This window comes from Muscardinus avellanarius (genome assembly GCF_963383645.1).
Source record: "Muscardinus avellanarius genome assembly, chromosome: 4".
NCBI classification, from domain to species: domain Eukaryota; kingdom Metazoa; phylum Chordata; class Mammalia; order Rodentia; family Gliridae; genus Muscardinus; species Muscardinus avellanarius.
Window position 1 is genome coordinate 8284634 of NC_137789.1, and position 14675 is coordinate 8299308.

Consider the following 14675-nt stretch of genomic DNA (forward strand, 5'->3'; position numbering starts at 1 on the left):
CACTTTTTCTCCTTCCTGTATTTTGGGATAAATGTAGATTCATAGTAAGTTGCAAAGATAAAACAAAGACGTCTCGTATTTCCCTTTTCCATTTACCCTGATGGTTTTTTATGCCTTAATTTTTGTTGCTGTTGTTCTTAAAATACATATAACAGAAACATTACCCTGGTAACCATTTTTTTCAATTGGTGCATTGCAATTATACACCATAATGAAGATTACAGTGTTGGGAACATCCATGCACACAGGACTTGGTGTATTTTCTGGTAACCATTCTCTGTCTGTAGTTGAGCACCAGTAGGGACCTTTACATTGTTGTGAAGCTGTTACTACTGTCTATCAAGAGGACTTTCTCACCCTCCTAGCCCAGCGGCTGTGTCTTATATAACTATTACAAGCATCACATTTAACAGATTGATGTGGATGCAGTGAGTTGGGCACAGTCAAGTCCCTGCTTATCACGTGTGTAGATTTGGTGACATAGTGCCCGGGTGAAGGACAGGTAGGCCATGCCTCCGTTTGCATCTCTTTACCCCTTGTCTACACCTCTAGTGTGTCTTCTACCTGCAGCCAGAACCGTCCAGCGTAACTTAGTTCAGGGGGCAAACTCATTGGATTTGCCCACATTTTTGTACCTTTTTCTTCCTTTTGGATCCCCTAGGATTCATCCTTTTATTGATTCTGTTTGGAGAACTTCCTTTAGCCACTCTTTTAGGATATGTCTGTTGGGTGGGACAAATCCTGGTTTTCTTTCCTTTGAGGATGTCTCTGTTTCCACTTCTTCCTGAAGGACGTCTTCTCTGGATCAGGGATTCGAGGCTGACCGTCCTCCTCTCCTGCCTTTGAAGGCTGTAGTGCCACTTCCTCCGGGCGTCCATGGTGCCTGTGAGAAATCTGCTGTCATCCCCACCATAGTTCTTCGTTTTGGTCTACAAATGTTTGATTATGATTTTCTTAGAATAAATTTCTTTGAGTTTATCCTTTTGGGGATTTTTTTTTTCCAGTTTGTTCAGTCTGTTTCCTTTTGTTAAATTTTTTTCAAAAGTTGGTAAATTTTCATCCGTTATTCTTTTTAATATTTCCCTATCCCACCCTCTTTGTGATCCTGGGATTCTGAGGATCTGAACTCCTTTGCTTCAGCCCCACAGGTGCCCGAAGCGCTGCTCCTTGTTCTTTAAGTCTGGTTTCCTTTGCGATTCAGTCTGTGCCTCGTGGTTCTTCCTCCAGGATCACTAGTCTCCTGTCCTTTCCATTCTGCTCTGGGCCCGTCTGTGAAGGGTTTTAGGTGATTTACTTGTTTCTGGCTGCTGTGGCTGTATTTTTCTGTCCTGAGGTGTTCATTGGGCACTTCTCTGGCTTCTGTTGCTCTGCGGAGGCATTCTGACCCTCTTTCTGCTGTGAGTATGTATATGTTTGCTCACGAGAGCATTTCACGGTGGCTGCTGTGGGCCTCACCATCTTCCCCTGACATCTGCGTCCTCTTAGGCTGCTGCCTGCCATTGGTCTTTCATCATTCCAGTTTCCTGGCTCTTATGAAATCATGAGGAATGATTGCTTTAAATCAAATCCTAGGTATTTTAGGTTGTGAGAGTCTGGGCCTCAGTTAAATCTTCTGCTTTGGCCGGCCCCCCGACACTGCGGGGTGGAGCCCAGCACCTTTCTGGCTGATCCTGGGGTGGAGTCCGGGCCCTGCACCACCTGGCCAGCAGAGGCCCGTGCCTGGAGTTGCCCCTGTGTAGCCTCTCCTTGCACTTTGCTGGAGAGGTTGTGGCTTTGTTATTGCGGGGTGCTGGGGAAAGTTTGGGCTTTCCACTTCACCTTCTCTGAAACCAGCCGTGCTGGGATTGAGGGGCCACAAATCCCGGCTCCCCCTGGCTCTCTGCAACAGCCCCATAGGATGAGGCTGGGGCTGCAGTGGTTTGAGGTATTGTCTGGATATTGTCTTTGGCCTGGATATTGTCTGAAAGATTTCCGTCTTGCTGGGCTGTTGTCTCCCATCCGTCCCTTGCCTGGCTGGAGAGAGCAGGCTTTTCTGAGAGTCCTTGCCTGGGCTTGTTGGTCCTCCTGGCTGCTGGCCTCTGTAGCCCCCTCTGGGTACATGAGAGAGGAACCCAAGATTTTGTAAACACCTAGTGCCTCTAGTCACAGGCTGATCCCAGGAGTCCCGACACTTGACCAGGGTGGGGGCTATGATCTCAATTTTACACCGATGCTGTTTCCAGCGCTTCTGCTGTAAGGAGGAATACTGCAGTTTTCACTCAAGACACCAGTTGCTGGTGTTAGTGACACCAGATGGCTCCTGTGCCCTCTGTCCCAGTCAGGAGGAGGCATGGGGAGGGGGCCAGGTACTGAAGGACCCCAGAGGGATGGGAGGAGTGTGCATGAGGCTTCAGTGACACTAGGGGTACAGCCCCCAACATAGGTCCATCTTTCCTGGTGTCTCTGTGGCTGTCTCTGATGCACAGCACAGGATCCAGAAGGAGGCGCTGTGAACCGCTCAGCAACATGCTGATCCTCCATGGGGTGGCGAGGGCTGTCTCTGTTGGCAGTGGTTCTGAGTTGGTTTCACAGGGAGTGCTCACGTATACTGTGACTTTCACAGTGCATAATCACCGATAGTAATAAAAGCTGGTATAAGGGCCAAGAGGCCCTGGTGCTTGGACTCTGCCTTGTTCCCTTTACCCCAGCCTTGAAACTCGCAACAGATGAACTTACCAGGCACGACAGCAGAAGGAAGGGGATGCTCTGCACAGTGTGCAGGCGCCTGTGACTCCAGCCATGACTGGACTGAGCCTCCTTGCCCCTCTACCTGAGGGCCTGGGCTTTGCAGGAGGGGTCCCCGAGAGCAAGCCCGGCTTCCACTGACCACTCCTGCTGCCCTGGTCAAAGCACTGGCTGCGGCGAGGGTGTCTACCTGAGTTGCAGGGGCCTATGATCTTCCTGGGACCTATGGACTCATAGTCTGGTTCATGACCGCCTTCTGGCAGGGTGGGGACAGGGCCCTTGTTTTATCCCCGGGGTCCCTAGGGCAAGCAGGGAGGTCAGATGTCTGCACACAATCTGGCTGTTTCACAGATCAGAGATCAGAAGTGAGGACATGTTTATAGTTACCTTAAGGTTTTTCTTTTTAGCAGTATAAAGTAGCTGCTTAAAAACTGGCAGATACCTGGGCATGGTAGTGTAATCCCAGCCTTCGGGAGGCTGAGACCAGAGGATCACGGTTCGCAGACAGCCTCAGCCACTTAGTGAGGCCCCCTGCAACTTAGTGAGACCCTGTTTCAAAGTAAAATACAAAAGAGGTAGGGGATGTTGCTTGGAGGTCAAATGCCCCTGGGTTCCATCCCTAGACACACACACACACACACACACACACACACACACACACACACCTGGCAGATAATTCATAGGAATTGCATGCACAAACCCTAAACTTGTGTGATTTTCCTTGTGCTGAATATGTCATTTTCCCTTTGAATTTTTTTGTTAAGGATGAGAGCACAGTAATTGGACCTAAAAATGCATCCAAATTATAGCGTCTTCATCAGAATTAGTTGACAACATAATTATGATTGTATTTCAGGGTATAGATACACTTTTTCCTGTTAGTCCACTATGAAAAATGAAAGCGGCTCCTTTGTTGTTATTTTGGCAGATTAACGATTCTCAGCAGCGGGGGGTGCAACCTGATCTGGTGCCTTCTTGGGGTGCCTCGGCAGGGTGCTGTTGGTACACGGCTTCAGGAACATCTCCAAGGGGTGCATGGTCACCCTCTGCTCTGGGTCCTTGTGTTCAAGACGGCACACCTGTGCTTTGCCCTGGCCTTTTGGAACAGGCTGTTTTTCTGTTTTTGTAGTACTGGCGATGGAACCCAGGGGCCTTCTACCTCTGAGGCTCACCTTTAGCCCTATTATATTTTTCATTTAGAAACAAGGTCTCACCAAGTTGCTCAGAGCCTCACTGAGTTTCTGAGGTTGGCTTCAAACCTGCAGTCATCCTGTCTCAGCTTCCCAACAAGTACTAGGATTACAGGTGTGCGCCACCATGCCCTGTGACAGGCTGTTTGTTTGTTTGTTTGTTTGTTTCTGAAGGTCTGGGGATGGAACCTAGAGGCATTTGAGCTACACCCCTTGCCCACTTTTTAAAAAATTCTTTATTTTGAAACAGGATCTCACTGAGTTGCAGAGGGCCTCACTAAGTAGCTGAGGCTGTCTGTGAACCACGATCCTCCGGTCTCAGCCTCCGAAAAGCTGGGATTACAAGCGTGGGCCACCATGCCCGGCTATGTGACAGGCTGTTTCTAAAGACACGATCCCTCTGTTGGTAGTAAAGCAGAGCCCACCACCCCTGCGCCTCCCTCCTTGGGCTGCCTGTGCCTACTCCGGCTGGACTCTTTTTCAGCAGACTGCATCTTGGGCCTTTCTTCCCGCTCTTTGATCACAGTCTCGCCCCTCCCCCCATCCTAGGGATGCATTTTGAGGGCCTTGCAAGGTCTGGTAGGCAGAGAGCACATGCAGCTCTGGCTCTGAGGGCCTCCTGTGCAGGCCGCCCCTTCTGTACTTCTGAGCCACGGCTGCTTCCCACCTTCACCCTCCTCCCCAGCTGCCTGGCCCCAGGAGCTCTGTGCGTGTGGGCGCATCTGCCGCCCGTGCCAGCAACAGATCTGCTCTTCACCATCGCTCCTGCCTGCATCTGTCTCCTCCTCATCTGCACATCCGCTTGCTCGCAGCTCTGGGCCTCAGCGGTGCCCTGGCTGAGAAGCTTCTCCTGCCCTGGCGGCCTTTCCTGTCCACGCTTGCTCCCCTGCACCCCGTCCCAAAGCCGCATGGCACGTGGAGCCTGCAGTTACGTGAGATGTCCCGGGTCCCAGTGCTTGTGTCTGCTTCGACCTTGGACCTGGGTCCCTGCTCACAGAGCTGGACGTGCAGTGGGCACTGGGGAACCTCATGCTAATTGAGACAGATGGCCAGGGCGAGGCATCACCCTGGGGTGCCCATGCCGCCAGCTGTATGGCTGCTGGTGCTGGTTTATCCTCAGCAGTCTCTTGACACTTGGCCATGAGCAGAGGCAAGAGGTGTCCTATTTATTTAATCATCTCTAGGCAATGGTTGGTGTGCCTTTGAAGAGGAGACCCCTTGAAATAACTCTGTGGTCCCCAGAGGTTCTCTGTTAGATGTTGGAGGATCCTCTTCCTCCCATCTGAGGAGCCATGCACATGTGGATGCCCATTGGGAATTCATGTTAGTACAGTTCATGAGACGCTCGCTCTCCTGGTGAGTGCTGGCCTCTTGGCAGGGTCTGGGCCCAGCTCATCCTTGTGTCCTGGATCCTAGGGCGGCCTGTGGCGCCTGCTCAGCAGGGGTTTCAGTGAACAGGGGTGAGGCTGATCTGTGAGTCAGGGCTTACCTGCTCTCTGTTGAAGACTGTTATTCCAGATGTTGCTGGGGGTAGTCTCGCGTCTTTTGGCTTTAACTTGGAGGAACTCAGCTTACCAAATGTATCTGCCTCAAAACCAGGAAGCAAAGCATCTGCCCTAGGCTTCCTGCCCTGTGGCTGCCAGCGACTTCCTCCCAGAGCAGCTTCCGGGCTGTGGTTGGAGGCTCCCAAGCCCCTCCTGCCAACCCACAGGGCTGATGCAGGATCAGCAGGAAGCCCGCAGACTGGCGCCCCAATGGCCTCACGTGAGGGAAGTACTGTCATAATCCCTTCTTGTTTTGGAACATTTTGGGTTCATTAGGAATAAAACATTTCTTGGAAAAAATTGGATATTGATTGACTGTATTCATGGGAGGGTTTCATTGACGAAGCGATGTTCTGCTTTGTTAAATTTTCATTTCGTGTGTTGCTTGGGAGGAAAGAATTCCCTGAGGTCATTAACCACCTGCTTGTTGGCAGCTGGGCCTTTCTGTGACTCCAGGGAGGGGCTGACTCCAGGACTGGGGACCCTGCCCTTTGCAGGCCTCCTTTTCATTCCCCAGAGCCCTGGTGGTGGGCCCTGCCCTTTGCAGGGCACCTCTTCACCCTGCAGTGGCCCTGGTGGGGACCCTGCCCTTTGCAGGGCTCCTTCCTTGCAGGGCTCCTCTTCACCCCGCAGATCCCTGGTGGGGGACCCTGCCCTTTTTAGGGCTCCTCTTCACCCCACAGTGGCCCTGGTGGGGGGCCCTGCCCTTTGCTAGACTCCTCTTCACTCCAAAGAGGCCTGGTGAGTTACCCTGCCCTTTGCAGGGTACCTCTTCACCCCACAGAGCCCTGGTGGGGACCCTGCCCTTTGCTAGACTCCTCTTCACCCCGCAGAGCCCTGGTAGGGACCCTGCCCTTTGCAGGGCGCCTCTTCACCCCGCAGAGCCCTGGTGGGGACCCTGCCCTTTGCTAGACTCCTCTTCACCCCGCAGAGCCCTGGTGAGTTACCCTGCCCTTTGAAGGGCACCTCTTCACCCCACAGAGCCCTGGTGGGGACCCTGCCCTTTGCTAGACTCCTTTTTACCCCGCAGAGCCCTGGTGGGGACCCTGCCCTTTGCTAGACTCCTCTTCACCCCACAGAGTCCTGGTGGGGACCCTGTCCTTTTCAAGGCACCTCTTCACCCCGCAGAGCCCTGGTGGGGACCCTGCCCTTTGCAGGGCGCCTCTTCACCCTGCAGTGGCCCGTCCTGTCTTCTTTGTTGTAGAGGAATTTTGCTGGAGAGAGGAGAAAAGTGGGGTGGGGAGAGTGCAGAAGCAGGATGAGAGCGGTTTTTGTTCTGAGGTGGGAGAAATGAGAGCAAGTGCACAGGCCAGTGGGAGAGACCCAGCAGAGAGGAAGGAGCTGACGAACCCAGGAGGGAGCACGTGAGCAGTAGCGGACAGCTCCTTAGGGGATGAGCGGGCTGGGCGCTGCCCACCGCAGCCTTGTGAGTCCTTGTCAGCGACTTTCGAGGGGCCTGTGGGCGTACACTTCCTGGGTGCAGGCATGGGGGCCACGTCATCCTTGAGAACTTTAGGGCAGTGGTCACACCCGTGGCTGTTGCTCTGCTCAGATTTTCTGCAAGAGCCAGCAGTGCTGAGCACTGTCAGCAGTGACAGAGCCCTGTAGCCCCCGCACCCCACCTGGGGACACTGCTGATACCAACCCTCACACTGCGAGGCTGGGGAGGGGGACAGAAGTGGCCGAGGGGCCCTCTGACTGCCTCGGGTAGCCTAGGAGGGGTCAGCTGCAGAGCTGGGGGTGGAGGAGGGATGGGAGGCCTGCTTGCCAGGGACTGAACCGGAAGGGCCTGGGGATCTGGTACTGGCTACCTGTCCAGCCTCCATGGTGAGGGAAGGGTGTAGAGTCCCTGAGGTCTTCAGGCAGGTTGAGTCCCTGTGAGGCCCCTGGAGAAGGTCGAGGGGAGCCAGGCAGCGTGGTGGTGTCCATGGCTCAGTGGCAGAGCGAGGGCCCAGCGCAGGTGCGGGGACGGGGCCAGCAATGTGGTCCCTTGGGGCCTGGCGCTCCTCTGGGCTGGTCCAGCCACTGAGAGGTCGCTGCAGCTTCTCCGGGTCACCAGCTTTATAGCATTCACGGGCAGGAGTGGGGAACTGAACCTGGGCGTGTCTGCCTCAAGGCCTTTTGTCCTTTCCATCCTACCAGTTCAGCCTTTCAGTATCACTGTAAAAATAACAACAACAAAATCTGGCTTTTAATTGTTTTCGGATCCTAAGTTTACTATTGTGTATGTGCCTGTAATTATTTTGTCAGACACAAATGTGAGTTTTTTTTTCTCTCTCATTATGTCTTCCTGCTTTGTATAATGGGGAGAACATAATGGACTATTAGTAAATTTTTGTGAACAGTGATAATACTTAAAGAGGAATTAAGGAGCTTAAAACAAGCACAGATTCCTATCCCTCTTGTTTTGTTTGTAATTCTTGTGCCAGTCATTGAAAGGTGTCTTGGCTCCTGAGAAATAGGACAAAAATTGGACAGTTTTTCTTTGCACATAATTAGAGAGGGGGGGAGGAGGAAGTGGGATTAGTTCATTGCTGTCAGTGTGGTTCACTCAGAGTCGAGGTAGGATTTAATGTTTCAAGTCTCGGGTTCATCTTTTACTTGCTTTGCCTAGCCTGGGATCTGGGCCGTTGAGCAGATTGGGGCAGAGGGAGGTCCATAGTCCTAGAAAGACTGAGGCTTTGAGACACCAAAGAAAGATTCTAAGGTGTCTGGGCAGGAGATGTGATCTGCTGGTGATGACTGACCTTCCAAAAGGGCCCTTGGGATTGGAAGTAATCGTTGTTTTCATGAAGGTGAAATAACATATTTTCCTTTTTTATTTTTATTTTTACAGAAAGCACAGCCATCTTCATGTGCAAATGTTGTAATCTTTTCTCGCCAAATCAGTCGGAACTTCTCTCCCATGTTTCTGAGAAGCACGGGGAAGGAGGGGTTAATGCTGATGACATCATCATTCCCCTGAGGCCTCTGAGTACTGCTGACCCCCCAAACCCAAGCAAGAGTGGAGATGGTAAGGGCATCTGGGGTGCTGGGCAGGGGCCTGTTTGATGCGGGTAGGATCTCGAGTGACAAGGGCGCAGCAGAAAAGGAGAAAATCCACCCAGAAGTCACAGTTACTGTCCAATCTGTCCCAAGAGAGACTGTGCCTTTAACTCCCCATGCCTAGCCCTGTAGGGGGTTCCTCCAGTACCATATAGTAGATGAATAAGTGAGTGAATGAATGAGTGATGAAGGTGGTGGTGTCCAGTGGTGTAAAGAACACAAGAGCTTGTCATCAGTCAGACAAGTGTGGGTTGAACCCACCAGCTCTAGACCTCCCGGCTGAATTAGTTGAGGCCAATGAGGTTCTTCTCCAAGCCCCATGATGGTCTCCTGAGAAATGAAGACAAATACGCAGATTAAGTCAGAGAATCGAACAACAGCGCCTAGTTGGACACACAGAAGACAATGCAAAGGGCTGGTGTGATAGATGATTAATGAATTAGTACATCTGATTTTAGAAAGCGCCTTTGCAAGCGACGGTGAACCTGGAGCAAGGATTCTAAGTGCGAGGCTTGGATCCCTCCACAACCCGTCAGGTTCGTGGCTCAGGGTCAGGGTGCAGAGTGAGCTCCATGTCGTTGGTGGCGTCCAGCCACCTCCCACTGAATGATCCCAGATGCACCAGGCCCGTGGATTGGAGAAGCCACCCAGGCACTGTAATTAGGTCCCCACAGATGGCTAAGAAAGCAGCTGCAAACAGGAGTTAGAAAATGCAACACAAAACTCTTTTTATGGGATGAGGGACAACAGCCTGTCTCCTATGCAGAAGCCCAGTGTATAGCGTGACTGTCCCATCGCTGGCCTCATTAGCCACACTAATAATCCAGCAGGCTTTTCCTGGGAATATTCAGACTGGCATTTCTAAACAGGCTCGCTTATTGGCGATCTGTCAGATAGACACCGCTAACAAGGAGAGACTCCAGACAAAAAACAGTTGGTGCGTAAGTCCCCCTGGCCCATCCCTGGATCCTGGAAATATGTCTGGCAGCGGATTAAGCTGTGGAGGAGTTAGGAAGTTCCAGTAGTTGCTGTTTATGGCATAAAGTGAAAACTAAGAAGATCCAGCACCTGCAAGCAGGAGCGGCGAGCCGGGAGCAGCGAGTAGGACTCGTCATCGTGACTGTCCACTGCTGCTGTCGGTGTGCCTGTGGCTGGCCTCAGCCCATCCCAGGCCACATGAGCAGACCCCTCTCCCCATCCAAGAAAGAAAGCACAAGTGAGGTGGAAACTCGAGTACAATCACCCTGCAACCTGTGGCACATGGCGGCACTCTCGGGAAGAAGAGGAGGATGGTTTCTGGGGCATAAAGATTCAGCATCTCCAAGTGTTGGACCTGGTGGCTCAGCATCCTCCCTCCTGTGGCCTCCCCAGGGCCGGGTAAGGCCTGCCGTCAGATGGGGAGGCACTCCACGGGCAAGGCTACATCCCTAGGCTGTAGAGTGCAGCTTCCCAGCCAGGGGCCTGGGCCTCATTCACGTGCGGCCAGAAGCCAAGCGTTAGTCTGGAAAGGGCTTGAGGGTGGCTCTTGAGAAGGCTCTAAAGTTCCATCTCTTTTCTTTTTTTTTTTTTTCAACTTTGCCTGTTAAGAAAGGAATGTTGCATTTCCATTTCTTTTATGAATAAGAAGTGAGCAAATGATAATAACGCAGAGAATTTCTCTGGGCATGGGTGTTTGTGAGGTGCATTCTGACTCCCCCGGACCCCCGGTGCTGGTGAAAGATGTGAGTGCTCCCTCAGGAGCTCCAGCCCTTCCTAGGGACCTGGCCCCGCTCCGCACCCCACAACTAGCCCCCATGGGCCGAATGTGAGGCCGTCCTCTGCCCGGAGCCTGCAGCCTGGGGCACCCCAAGGCTTCCAGAACCCCCGAGTGACGCGTTGCTGTCCCTGTTCCTGCTGGTGCGTGTGCTGCACAGGACCTGGGGTGCACCCTGCTTCCGTCCAGGGTGCCGAGTGAGGGACTCACTGTGGATCTGCGCAGGTTGCTTGCTTCCTGCCAGCCTCCTGTCCGCCACTGTCTCTGGGAGATGTGCTTCAGAAACATCTCCTGCAGGAACGGCCCCTCACGCAGACCTCACCTGGGACAGGTAAAATGCAACTAAAATGACACACCGTTTTCTTATATCAAGTTGATAAAACACTTAAAAGATGATGCTATCCTTGGTTGATGTGAACATGGAAAAAAAAGACAGGCCTAGAGCCTGGTAGAATGTAAATTAGCATAGCTTTTCCTGATAATTTTCCAATAGAGAATCACAAACTTTTATTTATTTAATTTTTTGTGTGTGTATGTGTGGTACTGGGGCAGGAATCCAGGGGCATTCTACCTCCGAGCTACACCCTCAGTCCTCTTAGTTTTAGCCTGTATTTATTTTTTGAAACAGGGTCTCACTGAGTTGCAGAGGGCCTCGCTAAGTAGCTGAGGCTGTCTGTGAACCGTGATCCTCCGGTCTCCACCTCCTGAAAGCCCTTGCAAACTTTGAGATGATCATACTGTTCATACAGCACCTACGCGCATAGGTACACGATATGCACATTCACTGTGGCATTGTTAGGAATAGAGCCCCCTTAAGTACACAAAGTGCTGTATTCATTGTAGCATTGTTGAGAAAAAAGCTCAGTAAGTACACAATGTGTTCATGGCAGTATTGCTTATAATAGCACAGAGTTGGACAGAAGAGTTGTATCATCAAAAAAAGGAAGGTTAATTAAGTTATGCATCCTCCATAGAGGGAAATACTATATAGACACAGAAGGAATGAGGAGAGACATTAATAATACTTTACCGTATTCTTGAAATTTGCCAACAGAGTAAGCTTAAATGGAATCTGTGCTACTATCCCTTCTCTGTGCCTTTATACTAATTTGGCACAGAGAAGTTTGAGTATTTTTTATGCTTTTGGTTCTTCCTGTTGTGTCTCAAATAGTTTTTCAGATGCATTTTCCAGTGCACTAATTCCATCTTTTTTAAAAAATGAAATTGACATAAAACAAAATTTACCATGTTAACAGTTTCAAATTATAAAATGAATTGGATTTTAGTGTTGTATAAACTGCCAAACTATCTAATTTTAGAACTTTTCATCCCTCTAAAATAAAACCAAAAAGCAATTACCCCCTCTTCCCATTCCCCCTTTCTCTTATCTCCTCAAATCCACTAACTTCTAAATAAAAAATAGAACAGGGCTGGGGCGTAGCTTGGAGGTAGAATGCCCCTGGGCGGGATCCCCAGTACCTCCCACCCCACACGCTCGCTTGACCTAGATGTATGGGCTTAATTCTGCACTCTGAGTTGTAGTCCATTTAGTTATGTCTTGTCCTTATGCCAGTACCATATTGTTTAGATAACCATAGCTTCATAGTAAGTTCTGAGGCAGGGGATATGAGTCCTCTAGCTTTGATTGGGCTTTTCTGGATTTTTCACAATCCCATAAAAAAAATCTAGGATCAGCTGGTCTGTTTCTTCAAAAAGGCAGTGGAATTTTAACAATGATTATGTCAGGTTAGGTCGGTTTGGGTACTCTGAAGGTGGATGGCTTTCCATTTATTTAGGTCTTTAAATTTCTCTCAACAATGTAATGTAGCTTTCAGCACATAAGTAACCTCTTTATTTGTAAGTTTAAGTGTTTTCTTTTAATACTATTTTAAGTGTAACCATTTTCAATTTTAGATTTTTCACTGCTGATTTACAATATAACTGTTATTTGATCTCTTATCCAGCAAGCTTGTTTATTGATTTAGTAATTTTCTAGTGGATTCTTTAAGAATGTGTGTGTGCGCATGCCTATCTTGCCAGTCTGTAAGTAGAGATATTTTACTGTTTTCTTTTGTGTGTGTGTGTGGTACCAGGGTTGAAATCCAGGGGAATTATACCTCTGAGCTACACCCCCAGCGTTAGTTTTATTCTTTATTTTGAAACAGGGTTTCACTGAGTTGCACAGGGTCTCACTAAGTAGTAGCTGAGGCTGTCTGAGAACTGTGATCCTCCTGTCTCAGCTTCCCAAAAGCTAGGATTACAAGCATGCACCGCCATGCCCAGCTTATTTCTTTCTTTTCAATGTGGATGCCTTTTATTTAATTTTCTTGTCTAAGGGCCATAGCTAGAAAGGCCAGTACAATGTCAAGTAGAGATGCTAAGAGTGTATATCTTCGGTTGTTCCTGATTTTAGGGGGAAACACCCAGTTTTCACCAGTAAGTATTGTTAGCTGTGGGTTGGTTGTTTTGTGGATACCTTTCATTAAGTGAAGGAAGTTCCTTCTATTCATAGTTTGTGTAGTTTTTTTTTTTTAATCAAGTAAAAGGGTATTGAAAGCCAGGTGTGGTGACTCACTTGTATAAACCCAGTACTTGGAGGTTGAGACAGGAGATTGCCAGTTTGAGGATAGTCTTAGCAATTAGTGAGACTCTCATCAACCCATCAAGACCCTGTTTCAAAATAAAAATAAAACAGGGCTGGTGATGTAGCTCAGAGGGAGATGCCTCTGGGTTCAATCTATAGTAACACACACACACATACACACACACACACACACACGCACACACACACAATAATAAGAGAGTGTTAGACTTTGTAAAATGCTTTTTCTATATCTGTTTGAGGTGATTATGTTTTTTAAAAAGTTCATTCAATTAATACGGTGAGTTGCACTGAGAAATTTTTATAGGTTGAATCATCCATGCATTCCTGGGATAAATCTTGCTTGGGAAGTTTCTTCTTCTGGTACTGGCGATTGAACCACCCAGAGATGCTTTCTACTGAGCTGCATCCCCAGCCCTTTTATTTCTTCTTTGGAGAGTGGGGATCCCACTAAGTTGCCAAGAGTGGCCTTGAATTTGCTATTCTCCTCCCAAGTAGCAGGGATTGCTTGGTTTCTCTTAGGAAGTTTTTTGATTACGGATTTAATCCCTCGTTAGAGGTGTTTTTACATCTTCTATTATTGAATTAGTTTTAGTAGGTCTTGTTTTTCTAGGACAGTTTCAATATCATCAGGTAAAGTAATTTGTTGGCAAACAATTCTTCATAATTCCATAATGGGTTACTAGTTGATATTCCAGCCAATAGCATGCAAGGGATTTCTTTCCTCCAAATCTTCACAGCATTTGTTATCTCTTGACTTTTGGGTGATAGCCATCCTAACAGGTGTGAGGTGATATTTCATTGTGGCTCTGATTTGCACTTTCCGATGATTAGTGGTGTTGAGCACATTTTCATGGAGCTCTTTTCACTCAGGTGACTTTTATTTTGAGAAATGTCTATTCTGGTTCCTTGCCATTTCATTTTAATTTATTTTATTTTTATGTGGAACATATTGAAAATGGCATACATTCAGACTGTGCTTGGAGCCCCCCCACTTTTCCCCCTCAACACTGAGTGTCCAGGTTGACCATGCTATATTCATACTTTTACACATATTTAGATGTAGCTCCTCCATTAATCAACCTCAGCCTTCTTCCTCTCCTATCCGTCCATTCTAGCTTTGCTGAGGTTTTTGATATTGGGAATTGAACCTGGGGCATTCATTATTTTTAACTTTTGCAACAGGGTCTTATTAAGTTGGGGAGGGCCTTGCTAATATCATCCTGTCTCAGCTTTCCAAGTACTGGGATTACAGGTGTGCACCAATATGTCTGTCTCCTCACCCAGTTTTTAATCAAATCTAATTATTTTTGTTAGTGAATTATATGAATTCCTTGTATATTTTGGGTATTAAGTGATTAAGTTGTTAATTATCAACATACTGATTTTTTTTTTTTTTTTTGGTCTTACAGTGTTGTGAAAGTGCTTGTTACATATTCAGTAGAAACCATACCTCAGGTTTTGAATTTGAGTCTTTATCCTGGTCTCCTTACATGTGTGTGGTCTCTTCCTCTCTTGTGATGCTGGGCAGAGGTGTGGCGTGAAGCTCAGCTTCCAATCGGCATCAGCCACGTGGTCTGGAGGGGAAGCCTCCCATACCCTGCAATGTTCTGGGCTGCGTTGCTAGGCCAGGATGTTGACTAGGTTGAGTGTATTTGGTGCATTTTTGACTTGCAGTGTTTTCAAGTTAGAATGCGTTTATCAGGGTGTGACCCATTGCAAATTGAGGGGCATCTTTTTTTTGGTGGTACTGGGGTTCCTGGAAGCCTTTCTACCTCCAGGCTACACTCTAAGACCTATTTTTTTTTTAATACTTT

General features: G+C 48.8%; 1 protein-coding gene across 5 annotated transcripts in view; it reads left to right on the forward strand.

The window, feature by feature from the left end:
* The window catches only part of ZFAT (zinc finger and AT-hook domain containing), a gene marked incomplete at both ends in the record, with an annotated part of 197320 nt that overhangs the window by 24521 nt on the left and 158124 nt on the right, over positions 1-14675 (forward strand). For 3 of the 5 annotated variants that reach the window (XM_080694117.1, XM_080694119.1, XM_080694118.1), the window contains one exon: positions 8306-8471. In XM_080694117.1, the coding sequence (XP_080550243.1) occupies positions 8312-8471 (160 nt within the window). Of the gene's footprint in view, positions 1-8294; positions 8472-14675 lie in introns of those variants that run through there. The other 2 variants (XM_080694115.1, XM_080694116.1) reach the window with 2 other exon arrangements.